General features: G+C 47.0%; 2 protein-coding genes across 3 annotated transcripts in view; one reads left to right on the forward strand and one right to left on the reverse strand.

Annotated features, from left to right (window-relative positions):
• SYN3 (synapsin III) overlaps positions 1 to 18983 on the reverse strand; it is a 405786-nt gene that overhangs the window by 223957 nt on the left and 162846 nt on the right. The gene's annotated exons all lie outside the window — the stretch shown is intronic.
• The window catches only part of TIMP3 (TIMP metallopeptidase inhibitor 3), a 58410-nt gene continuing 42970 nt past the window's right edge, over positions 3544 to 18983 (forward strand). The window contains exon 1 of the mRNA XM_028088588.2: positions 3544 to 3966. Coding sequence (XP_027944389.1) covers positions 3846 to 3966 — 121 coding nt within the window. The 5' untranslated portion in view covers positions 3544 to 3845. The remainder of the gene's footprint in view (positions 3967 to 18983) is intronic.

Here is an 18983-nt window from a genome sequence, read left to right on the forward strand (position 1 = left end):
TCTGCAGCATTTGGAACCAATCTCAGGTCTTTTGCTTTTTCTCCCCACCTGAGCCTCTCTTTGTCCCCCAGAAATAAAGTTTCATGCATTTCTTTGAAGTAATGTGTTTAGAATGTTTTCAAAAAGTATGAAATAATAATTTAGAAAGGGAAAAATAAACACACAGGAGATAAACCTCTGAGGAGAACAGAATGGTATTTGTTCTGATTGGCTCAGAGGTGATTATTATCATGATGGAGAACCTTTTAGTGAGGGCAGGGGGCAGTCAGGACTGTCCATGTGTTACACACTGAACAAAGAGACTCTGAAACAAACTCATCTGCAGATCTGACATGCAAATTCAGGAGCACGAGTGGCTGGCGTTTCCATGACTAGGGTACAAGCATTAGGTCATGCACTGTGGCTGCGGGGACTGAGGTCCATGAGTGTGTGGTAGAGAGCCAGGTAAGGAATCAGGCAGCTGCAAAGCAATCGTGGCTCAGCCACGAGCTGACGGTGAGAGGTAATTTTCTCACCTGTATGAACCTTATCTTTCCCACCTATAAAATGAGGATGGGTAGTCCCTGAGGTCCTTTTAGAGGACCTCTAAATGTCTATGAGAGACTTCTCATAGATTCCGGCATCCTGTAACTTGATATGAAGGGGGTGGACACGGACTCATCTTCCCTAGAAAAGTTCTGGGAAAGGGGATATCAGGGCAGCCTGGGAGGTTTGAGGATAGCCCAGAGAGATTTTCAAACTCTGCAGTTCTTCTGAACTGGTTTACAAATCTATCCGTGTTCTTAGCTGTCAGGAGAAGGTAGGAGAGCTGGTGTAGTCATTCTTACCATTAGTCGCAGGTCTGCTCCAACTAGCTTATAAAATCGTCTTGAAAAAGCAATTCTTACATATTATTAAGTCTAAGGACACCACGACATCCAGACTGATGCCTGTGAGGTCTGCTTGCTGGAGGGGCTGACCTTGACAGTGGGGTCCTCTCCTTCACAAGGATTCATGGAGCTTATTCTTTCTCTTCCTCAAGGTGAGGACCAGGTTGAATTCTCAAGGGCACAGGGGAGTCCCCTAGAGTTAGATATAAGGGAGAACTTCCCAACTGGGTAAGGGAAGCTAAACTCCAAAGACGCTTCATGGACCAGCTTAGGATGGGGAGCGAGAGGAAATAAACCAAAAGGCCATTTCATTACCTTTCAGTTGGAAAAACAATCAGATTACTCTTGGTGCTTACAAAATTAAGTAGTTGCCATAATCAAATGCTTTGGATGCTTTCTGTAAGGAACCTGCTGCTTGAGGTTCAGCAAAAGTTACCTGCCTGATACTCCTGTTCTAGGCAAGCCTTCCCTTGAAGAAAATATTGGCATTTTGGACAGAAGGATAGAGTGAAAAGAAAAAAAGAGAAGAGAGGGCCTTTATCACATAAGATGCTTATCCAAAGTGGACTTGGTCTGGAAAGGCTTATAAAACCTTCCACATGACTGGCACCATGCAAGGATAAGCAAAACTCTCAAATCCCACCAAGTATGCCCTCCTTCAACCTGGATCCTTGAAGTGGCCTCTGGAGTGTCCATTGTTCCAGACTCTATGGGCTGCTGGCCATACCCACATCCAAGTCTCCTGGGACCCTATTCTGTATTCAGAGGGCTAAAAAAGTGGGATGGCCGTATATCTCAGGTCTCAAAGTATTTCGAGTGTGGTTGGGGAAATGATACAATTATATTCCATGAAACAGTGAGCTAAGTGCTGAAGTAAACATTGGAAGAGGGAAAGATCTATCTGGGCCAGGCTATAGTTAGAATTAAGGTAGAAAGGGGCTGAAAAGTTGGGAAGGGGATAGGGCAGAACAATGTGGAAACTTGATTCCTTCCTTATAGCTACAATTCTTAAGGGGGGGGCAAAGGAGTTTAAAAAATGTTCTTGGAAATACCATTTTCAATGAAATTTTTTGCTTCTGCCATCCCAGTGTCACTTCTCTGAGGTGTAAATAGAGTTTCTGAGAAAGAGTTGAACTTGGATTTCTAAGGAGTATTTTGTTCCAAACTTTCTGCATTTCTATAGCCAAAACATTCAAGTCTCTTTCTAAACAGGATGAGTTAGGAGAGAAAGGGAGAGTGACACAAGAATAGAAAGACAGAGGACTCCAGCTGCAAAAGGGCATCTGCACGGTGACAGCTAATTACTGCTGAAGTCCAGGGAAATAAAATCTTTCTTCCCGTGCAAATGAGTGAATGGAGTTCCTGGCTGCTTGCCAAGTCATGTCACCTTTCTGTGCCAGTTTCCTCATCTGGAAAGTGTGAATAGTACTTTGTGTTTTTCCTATCGAAAAGATTTTTGTGAGATATAATGAGGTGTGGCATGGAAACCATAAGGCAGAACCAAGCTGTTATTTAATAATAAGGATAGTTCTAGTATTAGTTATTAGCAATTACCCATTATAGCTAGTAGTCTAAGATCCTGGATAGTTCTCCAGAATCTGGTGTAAGTTACCCCAGTTTTGGATCAATTCACCCCCAAATTCTTTGCTGAAGGATGGAGACTTGTCTGGCCTTGGTGGGGTCACCATTTCCTCCTGCCCTTTCTACTCACTGGTTTTCAAGTAAGCTCAAGGCCTCTCCACTTGCTGTTCTCCCTGACTGGTGTTCTCTCCTCCCAGATTTCCCACTGCTCCTTCTCCTTGTTCACCTTTCAGCTAGAATGTCACCTCCTTAGAGAGACCTTCTCTCACTATCCCATGGAAAGCAGTGACCGCCCCCCGCCCCAGTGATTTCTAACCCATTACTAAGTTTTGTTTCTTCATGGTACTATCACCACAGAAAATTACCTGGTGTATTGGTGAATTCACTGAATTCACCAGTGAAGGCACACTGCCCGCAACTTTCATGGAAGCAAGGGCTTTGTTTTGCTCATTCCAACATCCAGAACAGTGTTTGTTGAATGACTTCACAGTTTAGTCTGGGTGAGCCCTGGGAAACAACAGTCCATCGTAGCCTGCTCCAAAGGGCAGATGGCGTCCTCACATCCAGGAAAGTCGGGGTTGGGTGTGTAGGTTGTCAGTTGGTCCTTTCCCCTCTGACCCCGCTCTTTCCAGAGAAGGTGGAGAGTTAGCCTTTTCCCCTAGCCTTTCCACCAGGCGCAGTCAGGGTCTCCAGGACCTAGCCTTTCCACCAGGCCTGTGACCCGAGACGGGCTGGTGCTGCGGCGGGTGGCAGTTGATTCTGGTTTGGGTCAGAAGTGCTCAGAGAGAAGGGTGGGTGTGTGGTCAGGGTACTGGCGAGGTGGGGCACGGGAGCGCCGCTCCGGGGGCCACTCGGCAAGCGCTGGTCCCAGGCGCATTCCGGTTCACCCACTCCGGTGCCCACAGCCGCATTATTCCCTATAAGGATCTGAACTGTCCGGGCCGGCCCCGCCCCGTCGGCCCGCGCCCCCGGCCCCGCCCCTTTCGGAGGGCCGATGAGGTAATGCGGCTCTGCCATTGGTCGCAGGGGGCGGGCCCCGAGTGCCCGAGAGGGGGTGCCCGGGGGACCCGCACTATATCACTCGGCAGCCCGGCAGCGCGCAGAGCGGGCAGCGGGCGGGCGCTCAGACGGCTTCTCCTCCTTCGGCTCCTCCTGCTCCGCCCCAGCTCCCGCTCCTTCGCCCGGAGAGACCCGCGGCCCGCAGAGTCGTGCGCCCGCACCGAGGCAACCTCGCTGCGCCCCATCCCGTCCCGCTGGGCACTCCCAGGGCAGCACGCCCGAGGCCAAAGTTGTCCCGCACGGCCGGGCAGGCGAGCTCGAGCTGCAGCGGCCCCTCCAGCGGCGCGCACGACAACTTTGGAGAGGCGAGTAGCAGCCTCAGCGGCGGCAGCGGCAATGACTCCCTGGCTCGGGCTAGTCGTGCTCCTGGGCAGCTGGAGCCTGGGGGACTGGGGCGCCGAGGCGTGCACATGCTCGCCCAGCCACCCCCAGGACGCCTTCTGCAACTCTGACATCGGTAAGCGCTCCGGATGTCCCCGCCAGAGCCCCCGCGGTGCCCGCTCTCGCGTTGCAGCCCGGCCTGGGGCGCAGCTCCGGGTGGCATGGCGAGCCCCACTCCTTTTCTCTGCCTGAGCTTGGGGTGGGGTGACGAAACTCAGTTTCTCCGGTCGGAGGATCTGGCATAGCTGAAGGGGCAGATGCCCTGCAGAGAAAATCCACAGTGGCCGAGTGAACCCCTTGCAACCTTTGCTCTCCTTTTAGGGCCTGAGGTCCCTATTGGTCCTTTTGACATCTAGAAAATTTCCCCTTTCACTATCACCAGAGGAAGGGCTGGGGGAGAAAAGGGTGGGAAAGGGTTCCCAAAACTTGGAATGCCAACTAACTAAAGTACTGGGATGTTCAGTAGTTTTTTAAAAAAGTTGCCATCCATGTGCACAAAAGTTGCAGGAGAATCTTGAACTTTTCTGAGTTTGCATTTTCGCCTGCACCCATGAAGTTCATTCTTTTCGTTGAGACCTAACCCAGCCTCCCACTTCCCAGGCAAGGGCTAAGGGAGCTTCTTGGACTGCCAAGTGTGAGTGCATGTAAGGGGGGAAATGAGAAGAAAGCTGTGGGGTTGACCCTCTCCCAGAGGAACCGTATTTGAGAGTGTTGATAGCAAGCAGGAGGTGGCGTGTGTGAGGGATCACTTAGCACATAGCTGTGAGAAATCACAGGAAGGCTATTTTTCTTCCTTGAATGTGTGTGGGGAGGGGGAGAATGAGCAATGGAAAACAGATTTGTCACCAAAAGAACAAAGATGCCAAGGGTCACATCATGGTGACAATTCCAAACTGGACTTAGTGTCTTGATTAGAGACTCATCAAGAGGTAGAACCAGTTTTTATCCGGGGCCTTGCAAGTGTCCTGGGAGAACTTGTTTGGGAGTGTTCGGGACACTGGTGTTTGGATGGCCAGAGGTGGAGTAGCAGCTCGAAAACATCTCTCCTCTTATTTCCAGCTCAGAAAGCATGCAAGTCCAGTGGCCCCTGCTGTGTGTGTGTGTGTGTGTGTGTGTGTGTGTGTATACACACACTTGTACTGGGGCTGGGGTGGGGCACGGTCTAGCTGCCCTCCGCCTGTGTCGATTCAGAGGTGAAGAATGGAGCGTGTGTGTTTTAAGTCATAAAGAAGAAGGAAAATTTTCCACTGGGTCCTGGGTGAGGGCCTCCACAAGTGTGCTGTAGGGGAGGAGGGGGAGGAGACAGGAGCCTGGCAGGGGAGGCAGCTGAAGTCGGGAGGGGCGCTGCTGGTGGGCCCTGCTGAGCCTAGGAGAAGTCAGGGAGGTGGCTGTGGTGACCAGAAGGTCAGTTCAGTTGGCAGGCGTGGGTGTTTATGTGACCCGGGGTCACCCTTGTTGGAGGTTTCCTGGGGCCCGTGCTGTGCACCCTTCCCTTTCCCGGGGGAATCTGGCTGGCCCCTTGGTTTGTGGATTGCCTGAAGGATTCTTTTGGGCTGCCTGAGGCCCGGAAGGTTTTCTTCCTTCTCCTCTGACTGCTCCTACCCCAATTCCACTTGGCCTGTCCCTCCTCACCCCTCTTGTGACACTGCCACCTGAGTAGTGCCGGGAGCTGCTGCTGCTGCTGGGCTCTGGTTTTGCTTGGTGAGGAGGCCAGGAGGCTGACAGGTGGAGTCAGGGCACCCTCTTCTGCCGGACAATGGCTTGGGTGTGTTCGCTTGGATTTTTTGGTGTGTGGGGGGAGGGAGACCTCATGACTCCCCCTTGCCCTTGGCTTTTGGGTCTTCACCCTGGAAGTTCACCAGAGAACAGTGGAAACAGCAGTAAGGAGACCCTGCTTTTAATGGTTGCACTGATTGACTCTTAGGTTTCCTGCCTTGGGTCTGGGCTGATGCAGAGTTTCTTGCAATTTCTCCGGATTGATTCAACAAATCCCCGCCCTCGATAAACTGCCCAGAGAAAAGCTAAGTTACTAGGAAGTACCCAAAGACCAGAACCAGTACCCGTAGCAAAAATAAAAAGGAAACAAAAAAAATTTTCGGTACACTGGCACCAATCCAAAACTGTTCTGCCTGGGTTTGGTGCACTGCACTAGTGGCAGGGATGAGATAATGCTTTTTAAAAAATGGGAGGTGTGGATGTGGGCTGCTTGCTTGTTGACCTCGCTGCCTTACAGTACCCCGCTGGTGTCCAGTAGGTGGCTCCCAGTTTTCCTTGCTGACAGAGCCTTTCTGGTGTCCAGTCTGGGTTGAAACTCTGCCTGTCCTCTCCCTGAAGGAAATGTGCAGGAGCTCCCCATTCTCCTTGACCCTTACGACCCCACCAATCAATGCTGTAGCCCGTTAAAGATGCTCAAGCCAGATCACCAGCTTCCTCTTCCAGAAATTTCCTGGCTGTTTTCTCTTCGTGGCTGAGTGCCATGTTGCTGGGCAAAGGGCACTGTATGCCTGACTTGGCCCTGTCTAAAGAACCCCCATGGCCTTCCCTCTCCTTTCTCCTCATCCATAGGTGTCTCTTTTTGCCTTTCTCCCCCCCTCCCCCGACCCTGGGCATTGGCACTGCTTTCTGGGTGGGGAGGAGTTAAAAGGTGTTTCTATGGCAACTCCGGGCCCTGCACCCTAGTGAAGTGTTTAGGAGAAGAATAAACTACATGCCGGCTTATAAAACATACTGTGGGGGAACGAAAAGGACTTGGCAGCAGCCAGGATGTCTGCGGCCCCCTCCCCACCAGTCAGTGCCCCTGAAACTCCTGACAAAACCTTGACTCTGGAGGAGGGAAGGGAGGGGGCTGGGAATGAAGGAGGCAGCCTTGGCTGGGTAGACCCTGCTCTAGCAGCTCTGTCCAGCTCAGGAAGGGTTAGGCAATGCCAAGAGCCTTCTGAAAATTGGTGTGTGTGTGTGTGTGTGTGTGTGTGTGTGTGAGTGTGTGTGTGTGTGTGTGTGTGTGTGTGTGTGTGTGTGTGGTTTCTGCAGGAGGCAGGCAGGCAGCAGAGAGAGAGAATTTTGCTCCAGAATGCTAAGCCCTTCTCTCCAGCCTCCTTTGCATAGAGGAATGGGGCTGTGCCATGGAGTGTTGGGGGCCTGCCTCCTGAGCCTGTTGGGAATCCAAGAGTGAGGCTCAGCTTGGGGGCCCGCTGCCAGCCCTGGAGGACAGTCTCTGGATATCTCCGAATTGTTTTGACAGGGACCAGTGCCAGCAGATTCTTTCAGTATCAGATCTGAGGTTGTGGTTTTAGCAAAGAAGCCATTTTCAAAGAAGCCAGACCCATTCCCTCACACACACACACACACACACACACACACACACACACACACACACACTTACACTCCACACTGGGGTTTGTGACCAAAGGAGAATAAAAAGGATCAGACTTCAGAGAGGAGCCAGCCACTTGGGGAGGGGACCCAGGCTGTCTGAATCTTGAGAACCCTGGAAAGAGGAGAGCTGCTCTACATAGGAGGGAAGGGACAGCTCTCAGACTCCTACTGGGCACAAGCACTTCACAGATCCCTTGTCCTTCATCCACCCAGCAACCTTCAGAGTCGGTATCAACACCCATTTTTTCCACATGGAAAACATCAAGTCTAGGAGAGGTTGTGCTAGCCCAAGGTCACCCAGCTACTAAATGGTAAGGTGAATTTGTTCTTAGTTATGCCATTCTTCAAAGCTTTTTGACTTTCATTTACCCTTGACATTCTAAGGCAAATGACCCTTCCTTGGAATGAAAGGGAATGGAAGGGTAACATTCGAAGAATGCTTTACTTATTAATTTGGGAAAGTTTTCGTTAGAAATATGAAGAGAGCCAAAATGACCTGGGGTTTTAAGTAAATATCATCCTATGGAAGGGAGAAATAATAATAATAATAATAACAATTATTATTATTAGTTTAGGGCATAAAGAGAGAAAAATAAAGGAAAATTTCTAATGTTCTTTGGCTAATAGAACTGAAAGAGACCCTCAAAACCACCAAGTCACAGTAAAATAATGACTCAGTTTATTGCACTGAGATCCAGGGAGAAGTAAAGCTAATGGAGACAAGACATCTTGGGCTTCAAGACTCTTCCCCTTCTAGATGGGGATGAGTTGGGGCTGCCCACTGCAAGATGCCCAGTCTATGTAGATGGCTGGTGTGGTGGCAGGAAGACCGGAGACTGGGTCCCAGCTGGCTGGAGAAGGTGCCTCTCCCACAGTTCTGTGTCCCTTTCAAAATCCCTGGATAGATAAGGCTAGAAAAGTGGCCACAGAAGTGGCTTGGGTGGAGGGACTTTTGTTTGTTTTGCAGGAACAGCAGGAACCATTCAGCTCCACTGCTGAATGGCACATTCCAACAGGTTCATTAATTAAAAACAAAAACAACAACACAATTCTCCATTGCATTTGGCTTTTACCATTCCAGCCAGTATGGACAAGGAGGCCCCTTCTTCTAGCTTTTGTCATTGTCAACTCCTGGGTGGCCTTGAGAGGCAGTGTGGGGTGGTGGAAAGGCTGTGGGGCGGGCAGAACTGGGCTTAAATCCTTCCCCCGGGGCCTGTTGGTGGTGTGCACTTAGGCACGTTACTGGATGTCTTTAAGCTTTGGTTTCCTCATTTATAAAAGGCGAATAATAATTTGCAACACCTTGGCCCTTTAAGTTTTCTCCACATTTTAAAAATCACAAGTATTCTAAGTATATATTCTACGTTCACGTGTGTAACTGTGTGTCCATGTGTATCCACCCATCATCTGTCTGTCTATCTATCTATCTATCTATCTATCTATCTATCTATCTATCTATCTATCACCTACCTAAAATTCAATAGGGCGAACATCCTTTTTGACCACTTCCTCTAATTCTAGCTTCTTCTCCAGATCCTTTTCTCCCTATGCATTTACATACATAGGTACCCAAGGGAAATTTATAGTAGTTTTTCCCTTAGACTCATGAATGATAGAATACCATAAATAGTGGAATACAACATATAGCATTCTGCTTTTTGTAACTGAACAATGTGTATTAGGGCTTGTTCTCCATTAGTACACATATATATCCACTTCATTCTATGTATAGTATTCCAGGAGATTATAATTTTAAAAAAGCTAACAGGTATAGAGTGGTTATTACGTGTCAGGTACCATTCTAAATAGTTAACATGCATTAACTCATTTAATTCTCTCAACAGTCCTATGAAGCAAGCGTGCTACTGTCATCCCCACTTTACAGATGAGGAAACTGAGGCTTAGAAAAATTAGATAACTTGTTCAAGATTATAGCAGAGCCTGTATTTAAAACCTGGCAGGCTGGTTCTAAAATATAATCAGCTGCTATACTAGATGTTAACTGCCTTATATTATACAATATTATATATTACTCTATACTATTATTTTACTATAATATGTATCCCTGTAAGTATAGAATGTATTTAGCCATTTCTCTATTGATAGGTGTCTAGGTTTCTAACAGCTTTTCCTGTTTACAAAGAGCACTGCTATAAACAGTTGTCTAATTCTCTTGTTCACGTGTGCAAATATTTCTTCATAGCAAATATACAACTGGAATTACTGGACATAAGTAGGTGTATTTTACATTTTAACAGCACCTGCCAGTTTGCCCTCCAGAGTGGCTCTGTTCATATAGTTCTTTTTGGATGTGCAACATGAAGGAATGGAGGGACCATTAGAACCCTGTGCTGGAGAGACTTCCATGCCCCTCTCAAATGGGAAAACAGTTTATAATTTTTCTTGATTTTCTGAGGTTTTTTCTTGTTGCTAATCCTTTTGTCCCTCCAAAAGGGAGCAAAATTAGAGCCACTTAGATTAAGCTGATGGGAGTATTTTTATAGGGGGAGAGAGAGGCTTGAGTGCCCGGAAAGCCATGGCTCTTGACTTGATGCAGTTTGGGAATCATTCGGTTGAAGATAGTTTTCTTTTTTTTTACTTTCATAGTAAGCAAGGGGCCTTTCATTACCTTAAGTTGCCTGACTTTGGGGTTTGCCATGAGCTCAGGTTTAGGCACATGTGGCTGTATGTTGAAGACTTGTGCACAGGTTTTTATTTGCTGACTCAAAGATGTCCCCTTGTTGACTGGCCCTACCCAGACTTATGGTGACAGTGAGGGGACTCATCCCTTTGTTTCCCTACTGCCCTTGCTGTTGCCTTTGGATGGTGCTTGGATGGGAATGGTGGGAGGCCATGGGGAATGGAGATGGACTGTGGAGAGGAACGCATGGTGGGTTCTAGCCAAGAAAGATGCTGGGGTCATTATGGGAGCTAGAAGGGCTGGTTTAAGAGAGAATTTCACTGTCCTGATTAAAACCCTTCATTGAACTCTTGGGATGAAGTGTCATAAAATGGTTCTAATGAGAACCAGTCTGATCCCTGCCTCCTTCTTCATTATCCTCTCATCACTAGCCCTTCCAGCTACTGCTGTTCAGATTCTCCGTCTGGGTCTTGGCCCAATGCTGTCCCCAGGTTTTGAATGCCCTCATCAACTTCCCATTCTTCAGGTCTCATTTCCCTGCCCACCTCCCTGGCATTGGTGTAGAAGAATAGTCACGCCGTGCCCACATTTTGAACATGCTGAAAAATACTATCTTTAGTGAAACCCAAATTCTCCAAAGCTGCATGGGAAATTCCCAGAGTGGGTCATTTTTGGGCTGGGAGAGACCTAAGGGCTGTATTCTACCCAAAGGGACACGTCTAACCCCTCTGAGAGAGGAAGCACCTACTCTGCTGTCTGCATTACTTCATCAGTCAGGTCCCATCTTTGGGCCATAAAGCTCCATTCATACTCCCAGAGAAACAAGGCTGGAGATTTCTAAATGCCACTCCAGCAGGGGTCACCAAAACTGATAACTACCTTTCCCTCAGGTGTATTTACTGTGCTTCAGGCACCGTACCAAAATCCTTGCTTGCCTGTCACCCTGTGAGGTAGATATGACCCATCCCAGCTGCCTGGTGAGTGATCTGAGGCTAGAGGGGTAAAATTGCTTGTCCAAGGCCACACCTCAAAGAAATAGAATCTACACTTGTTTCGTCTATCCAAAAGTTGTGTTCCGAATCAGGACAGACCAAGGGCTAGGACTCTTTAGCCCTGGAAGATGCTACCCCTTTTGCAACTTCCTCCACGTTGTTCTTTTGACTCCTGACTCCCAGCGTCCCCCTTAGTGTGCTTCTCTTTGATTTTCTTCCATAGTCAGCCTCTCCAGCTCTGGCCTCCCCGGCCGCCCCCAATTTTATTGCCGTGTGATTCTAACGAAACCGAGCCTTAAACCCTATTTCTAATCTCTATCGCGGTGCTCCTTCCACTGAACCAGTCTTTTCAATGCTGAGGGCTACTTTTATTAATTTTCTCTCGATGTTGGGAAAAATTTGCACCTCAATGATTTTTCCATGAAAGCCAGTTAAAATATATTTATAATGGCTGATAAGAGCCATTTTTTCTGACATAATCAGCTAATACACAAACTAATTGCAGCCAAAAGCAATGAAACTTGGTGTCTTCTTAAGCCTGAGAAGTTACTCATGGGTTATTGGATGGTTTATTGTATGACTTGGGTTGGCTGACTGAAGTGCCGAAGACAGCTCATAGACCCTTGGTAGATCACTGTTCTTCACTCCTCTGAAAGTCGTTCTTTAGTTTTACACCAGTTCACCATCCCTCCTCCGTGTGGGCAGGCCCACACATTTATGACTCTTGCCATCTTTCTGCTTACACACAGTGCTAGGAACGGGCTGGTGGAGCTAGCAGGTAACCAACATGTCCTGGTTAAGTTGCATACCCTTCCAGAGGAGGTGACATGGGTTCGGGTGTTTGTCTTCCTGTATTAATCTCTGACGGGCTGGAGTAGACAAGCATGCACTGATTCTAGCTAAAGGGACTCACTAAATAGAGTTTGACAGGAGGTCACAAGGTGTCCATCACAGCCGTAGTGGAACGAAGAGAAGTTTTTGCTCAGTTGCTAAAAAATTAGTGTCTAGAGAAGGGGAGGGGGCCTAGAGAAAATGTCCTGATTCATTTATAGGCATCTGTGAGCCCAGGATGGTTTGGCTGCCACAGAAGGAATAGTCCATGCTGCCCAACACCCAGTTCTGATTTATGTTCATGTAAATCATATCATCTAACAGTGGCATTCACAGCACAGAGAGGAGAGATGCTAAGTATCCCCAGGCCTGCAGCCACCTGGCTGTTTGTGTGGGTAGAGAAGGAAGGAGAGCTGTGAGATTTGGCCTCAGGGAGCCCAAGGTAAAGTTCAGCCAGTGGAAAAACAGAGCCCCCCTGAATGACAAGGGGGTGGATGGGGGCGAGAGGGGAAGTCCTGAGCAGATCAGAGCCATTTTAGAACCAGAGACCTTAAGTATTGCATGGAAATTATCCCCTCACCTCCTCTCATCTTTGATCCCTCTCAGAATGAGGGCACAAGGCATCTGAGAACCCAGTTGCTTGTAGAGAAGGACTGTTTCAGAAAGTCAGGGCTCCTGCAATCCCCCAGATCGAGGCATGCGAAGGCGAACCTTGCAACCTGGGTCAGAACTCATGAGGACATGGTTTCATGACTTAAAGGATCACCAGTGTTTGGCTGAAGTGCCTGTGGTTCATGAGTTAGGAGGGATTTCTTTTTGACCTGGACTTGATCATCATGAATAGACTCATAGCCTTTGAGATTTGGAAACATAGTAGCTCGTGTGAGCTCTGCTGTTCATGAGCTTGGGTAAGTTCTCTGGCCTCAATTTGCTCATCTGCAAAATGAGGGGGGAATGAGAGTACCACACTGGGTTGGTGAGTAAGTGAAATAACTCAAGGAAAATGTTTAGCACAGAGTCAACCAGATACTAAAAGCTCAAGAAATAACAGCTTTTAGTTGTGGTGTTGTTATATTATATGGCAGAATGCATATTCCCACTTTATTTTTGGTTGGGAAAATGGGGCTCTGAGAGATGTGATTTCTTCCAGGGCCACATACAGAAGGCTGAGTTTCAAAATCATGGTTGTTTGACCCCTATCCCTCAGTCTAATGCTTTCCCACTTAACCACACTGCCTCCCACACAACAGTGAAACCAATAACCAAGTTCCCTACTTTAGAGTCTTAAGCCCACTTGATCTTATTTGATGATCACAACATTCCACCAAGGAAAGCAGGATGGGGAGGGTCATTGTTCCCATTAAACAGATGTGGATAGTGAGAACTGGTATGATTCCAGAGCTTAGTCACACAGCCCACACGTGGAATTGGGAGGCCAAGTCCTATACTCCTAGACTCTGACAGGCACAGGTAGAAGATGCTGGGGTAGCCAATGGGAGGGCCTGGGAAATGGATCAGTGACACTGAACTTGGATGTTGAGTCCATACCCCCTGTCCCCATTTACCCCCATCCGTCCTGGGGTTGGGAGATGTGCAGTGTATAGGACTGAGAACCGGCCTAGAGTCAGGACACCTGAGTTCTAGATCTGAGTCACCACCTGATTTTGGAAATACCCTGATGATGGTATTTCCAGATTTCAGGCTTTTATTCTGTAAATCCGGCTTCTCTGGATTTCAGGCTTTTATCTGTAAAATAGCAGGATTGGCTCTATGTAGTGTGTATGGACCTTTTTCACATATACTTCTAGTAATACTATTTTCCTGAATGCTTACTATTGTCAAGTTCTCTTCAAAGGGGCTCTCTAGTCTAGCTGAGTAATTGAGCACCTAAATCTATCAACAACACCTTTTAGGAGGTAACTTCTTTGGAAATACGGTCTATTAAGATAAGAGCCAGGATCTCTGTGCTTGTAAAAGCAGATGAGGGCTTCTACTGAACAAAACCGCTAATGAGCTGACGTACTTTATTGGATGACATATTTGACCACCGAACTTCCTGTTGGAGAAGAGCTGATTTGCCAAACAGATAGCAACCCTGCAGACCTAGTTGATGGCTAGAATTTAAAATCAAGGTCACTTCGGTGTCTGTCACTGATGGCTGGAGAGCTTGGTAAAATTCTTCTGATCCCCATTAATACCACCACTGAAGCTGATGGATAAGAGGTGGGATTTAGACTCATTATTCATCAAAACAAAGTCTTCCTGATCCACAGTCCAACTGAGCAGTCCCTTGCTCCAGGAAATGTGGCTAATGGCTTGGTTCAAACCTCTGTAGCTGAGAAGACCTCTCTTGTGAAAGCCTGGCTCAGATGAAGACCTGTGATTAAAACGTGTCTGATCTGATGGAACCTGGCACACATGAATGAGGAGGGAGTTTAGAAGACACAGAGCAAACATGTGCCCTCTTGGGCAATCACAATCCACTCCCCTCCCCAACAACAGGACAGAAACCCCCAAGTTTCCGTGACTGTAGCTTCCTGATACAAATGTTTACTAGAAGCACAGCGAGATGCAAGATAATCCCAACATCCATATTGTTCTCAGGGTACATTTCTAAGCAAATGAGTACAATGCGAAAAGGCTGCACCTGAACCAGCCAAGTGTAGGTGTGAGTTCCAATTTGTTCTTTGATTCTTTCTTGGCCTGGGTTTTCTTACTTCTCACCTAGGTCAGATCACAAACCCTAATACCTAAAGAGACCAGTCATAGAAGCTGGATACTTGCCTATGAAACATATGGAAACATTACTCATTTATACCAAAAAAATATATATGCAGTTACCTAGTCTCTTGTTTCCCCACTGTGGAGGGATAAATGGGTACTAAAAATATTTCTTTATTCTAAGACAAACAACAGGCAAATGTGATGTTAAGTATCAGTTCATCTTTGGCCTTGGAGTGGGGGAGGCAATAGAACATGGTAGCAACAGTGTGAGCTGAAGCATCCATGTGCCTTCTCCTGGGGACAGCAAGGACTCAGCTCCAGCCTCTCAGAATGGGAGCCTAGGAGTATTACCAGATTTCCGGTCTCTTAGGAGAAGCTAGATATCCAAAATTTTAACATGAAATCTTCTGATTTTTAAATGTTGACACAATTAAAGAGAAACACACACATGTGTGGGGGCCAAACAAAACATGTCCTTGGGCCAGATTCAGCCTTGTGACTTAACAGTTTTGTGACCCTGAGTCTAGAAGGTCTGAATTTCTTCAAGCTGTAGGGTCTCTAGGTGAGTAAGATCAACTGCTTTTTCAGGCAAAATGATGTACCTTGTTCTCTGTTTTACCAGAGAATACTGCTTATATGTTTGTTATCACACTTTCCACGGTTCCTGAGGAAGGTCAGAGCACAGGTTCTTGAGTTAGACTGCCTGCCTGGTTCAAACCTTGGCTCCATCAACAACTAGCTGTATATCCCAGGCAAGTCAATCTTTCTCAGCCTCATTTTTCTTATCTGTAAAATGGACTACACCATAACAGTCCTCTTAACCTCAGAGGGTTGTGGGAGAATTCATTGAAATAATGGAAGTCGCAGGCTTGGCCCACTGCCTGGCATGTAGTGAGGGTTTGATCAACATCAGCCATCATTTTATTACTACTCAGTGCCTCCCCCAGATGGTGAGCCAGCTGGAGTACGGAGTCACATCTTAACCACCTCACTGCCTGATGCATAGTAGGCATGAGATAAAAGTATCTTGAATGAAGGGGGACCTTTGAGAAAGATATTTTTCTAGCCTTCCCAGGTAATAGTGCACTAGCTCCTGTGTATATATCAGAGAGAGAGAGAGAGAGAGAGACAAGAGAAACCAGTTTTCACATGTTAAGCACTGACCAGCTCTATAAGAAAAAGCTGTCCTAAGCTGCTAGGATAGCATGCTACACAGTGGCAATTGTCCTGGAAAATGAAACCAAAGCCCTTGGCCATCCTTTTCCGGCAGACAAGATAAGAACTGGCTGGGGCAACCAGAGTGCAGATGTCAAACTCAGGTGCTCAAGAGTGTGCTCACATCATGGGATGCTTTGGCGGCTTGACGGATTTTTATTTATTCAGGGCCCCTTTAACCCAGAGTAGATTCCTGGAGGCTCTTAAAATTTAATGCCCCACCTGGATAGTCAACATCTGTGTTTTATGTTGTTTAAAAAAGTTAACCCCAGATAGTTCAAATTCCTTCTCTATCCCTTGGAGAAGAGTTTCTTATCGGGAGACTCACAAGCAGGGAGATGGAAAGGGCAAGGCGAGACCAGCACGGACCAGGAGAAATAATATGGAGAGCCGCAAACACAGGCCATGTATGTAATTTTAAATTTGCTCATAGCCACATTAAAAAAAGGAAAAAAATAGGTCAAATGAATTTTAATACTATCTCAACCCAAGATTATCCAAAATATCATTTCAACATGTAGTCAATTCCAAAATTATTAGTAAGGTTTAAAATCTTTAAGATTTTGAAATTCAGTATGTATTTTACGCTCATGGCACGTCTAGGTTTGGACTAGTCGCATCTCAAACGCTTACCAGCCGCCTGTGGTTAATGGCCACCACATGAATAGGATGGTGCGGGTCAAGAGAATGTGTGCAAATGCAAGGCATCTTTTTTTCTCCTTCCGGTTGTTCAATGAGCTGTGCACAGAACTGTGGGGAAACTGGAGGTGCACTGGGCCAATCAAGGCCCCGAGGCTCCTGACTCAGCTTTGTGGCAAGTGACTTTCAGGCCATGTGGGTCCCAGTGCAGGGAACCCCTGTGCTCTGATACTGTAGGAGCCATGTGACCTAGTGCTCTCACTTGACAGATGGGGAAACTGAGATCCAGAGAGGTGGAGTAGTTTGGCCTAAGAGACGGAGATGGAAAGAGAATAAAAATGATAATATTTGGTAACATCTAACACTTATGGAGTCGTTTTTATGTTACGTGATGAAGAAACCTGGCCTCAGAGGAGTGAAATACTAAAGCAGCTAATATTTATTGACAGCAGTTCTAAGAACTTCGTATGCATATATATTAACTCCACTATTTTCTATAAACCTACACATTAGGAATTATTATCATTATTGTCACCATCATTCCACTTTACAGATGGGAAAAAAGGCTGAGAGAGGCTATGTCACTTGCCTAAAATGCAGTGAGCACATGATGGAGCCAGGCTTTGAGCCCAGGCTGCTAGACTCGAGTCCAAGATCTTCATTACAAATTATGCCCAAAGTCAGCCAGCCATGCAATGGTAAAGCTAGTGTTAGAGCTGGTACATCTGTTCCCTAGTCCAGGGTCTTCCCTCACCGTCCCGCTCTGCTGCCTGCATCATACTCCTCCTGACTTCCTAGCACTTTCTGCCTCACTGTGCTGCCAGTAAGAACCAGGCCAGGGGGGCCTCTGGACTCCAGCACTGACTGAAGGGTCCAGGCAAAGCAAGCACATCTCCTCTGGCTTGGCTGATTCCCAGGCTGCCCAAGCCCCCGAAGCCCAAATTCCTGGCCCAGGGCAAGAGGGTGGGAAGAACACTTGTCCAATTCTGCCTTTCCAGTTGGGCGAGGTCAGTGTACCAGGCTGGAAAATGGTATGAGTCTAATTGCAGGGGGCAGAGGCTGAGAGGATTAGCGCTCTTTAAATAGACACCAGAAAACTAAGAATAGCCTTGCTGCCTGGAAATTGGTGGGTATTCCTGACCACAGGCCGTCCCACTTAGTAGGTGCTCAATAAATGTGGGTAAACTATAAGAATAAACAAATACTGAAAATGGGTCATTGGGGGCCCTCAGCCAGTGAGACTGTGCTTTATATAAAAAGAACTTCAGACTTGGGTTATTTGGGTCTCCCTGCAGGCTGGAGACCTGTGTTACTTTTACTTGTCTACTTTTGCTGTCTTGAGGCCAGTATTTTTTATTTTGGGGCCAGGTGAACAACAGGCAATTAGAATGTTAGAGAAAGATAAATTCAGTTTGCTTGTTGCCTGCTATTCCTCCAGGCTAGAGAGAGGGGAATTATTTCCTTTCATTCTATTATCATGACTTTGGTGTTCTCTACAACACTTTGCAGATTCTAGTTCCTTGGAGCCTTAAGATAGGAACCTCCAAATCTGTCTTGAGACTCTCCATTCTCCAATACCGAGTTCCTGGGTCCTTCCTGAACGCTACCTCGTTGTCTGGCTCGGAAGAATCGAGGTTGCCTTCCTGCCAGAAATTTAGCACTGCGACCTCTTGTAATTTATCGGGTGAGTTGTGATAGGGGCAAGGAAGATTTCCATGTGCTGTGGGAAAGCCTAAAGCAGTGTTTCCCAGGGTGTGATCTTCCGAACACCAGTCCTAAGAAATGTTCCTTCAGCCAACACGTTTAGCAAAGCTGTTTATTGTATTTCCCTCTTGGAGATGCACAGTGACCATTAGCATAGTAAAGGCTCTGAGAAGTCCTGCTGCGTGGTAACCTGTTTAGTTCTGTTTAATCCAGTGTTTTCTTGATCAAGGAACCAATTTTTCCCAGAAATGTCTCTAAGCCCCACTGGTGAGACACTGCCCACGTGAGGATTCTGGAAACTACTTTTGACCCCTTGCCTGTACTGTGATTGCTGAGGAGGGAAGGAAAAAGTAAGAGATACTATCTGCTTTGCGCAGGGAAGTCGCTCATCTGGGGCTGCCAAACAGAATGGCTGCATCAGTGAGTGGGCACTTTATGGGGCTGGAATAAAAAGGAGGAAGGGAGGAGTGACCTTCAAGGTCAAACACTGGCCAGATTTAACGATCCAGCCTCTGCCCATGACTTGTGTTACAATCTTATTTCGCTCTGTTCTGGGCACACATCAGATTTTTTAAATCCTGGTATCCTGTTGATACCATTAGAGACTTGGTGGAAAGGAACTATGGCTGGTGTGAATGTGACGTATTTACGACTTGAAAGTCCAGGGGACAAGTATTGTGCAGAGAAGGTAGCAGAGGGGATATACCTACCCCTGGTCCCCCACCGGTCTTAGCTTGAGCTTTCACCTCTCTGGTCTATGCTTCTTTTAGATGAGCATCTTAATCAGTTCATAGCTGGGACCGCCTCTGAGAATCTGATTAAAGGTATACATACAAACTTCTAGAGTTTCTGACACCTTCCTGAAGGCCATTTATAATCATCCCCCATCCACCCAATTCAGAACACTTGTCTTAGACAATCATTGAGTTGATGATGATGTGTTAAAACAAAGTAAAAAAAAATGAGACAAAA

This window comes from Eumetopias jubatus, unplaced genomic scaffold, assembly GCF_037043125.1.
Source record: "Eumetopias jubatus isolate StellerSeaLion01/CBP00866 unplaced genomic scaffold, mEumJub1_p1.0 scaffold_8, whole genome shotgun sequence".
Classification (NCBI taxonomy): Eukaryota; Metazoa; Chordata; class Mammalia; order Carnivora; family Otariidae; genus Eumetopias; species Eumetopias jubatus.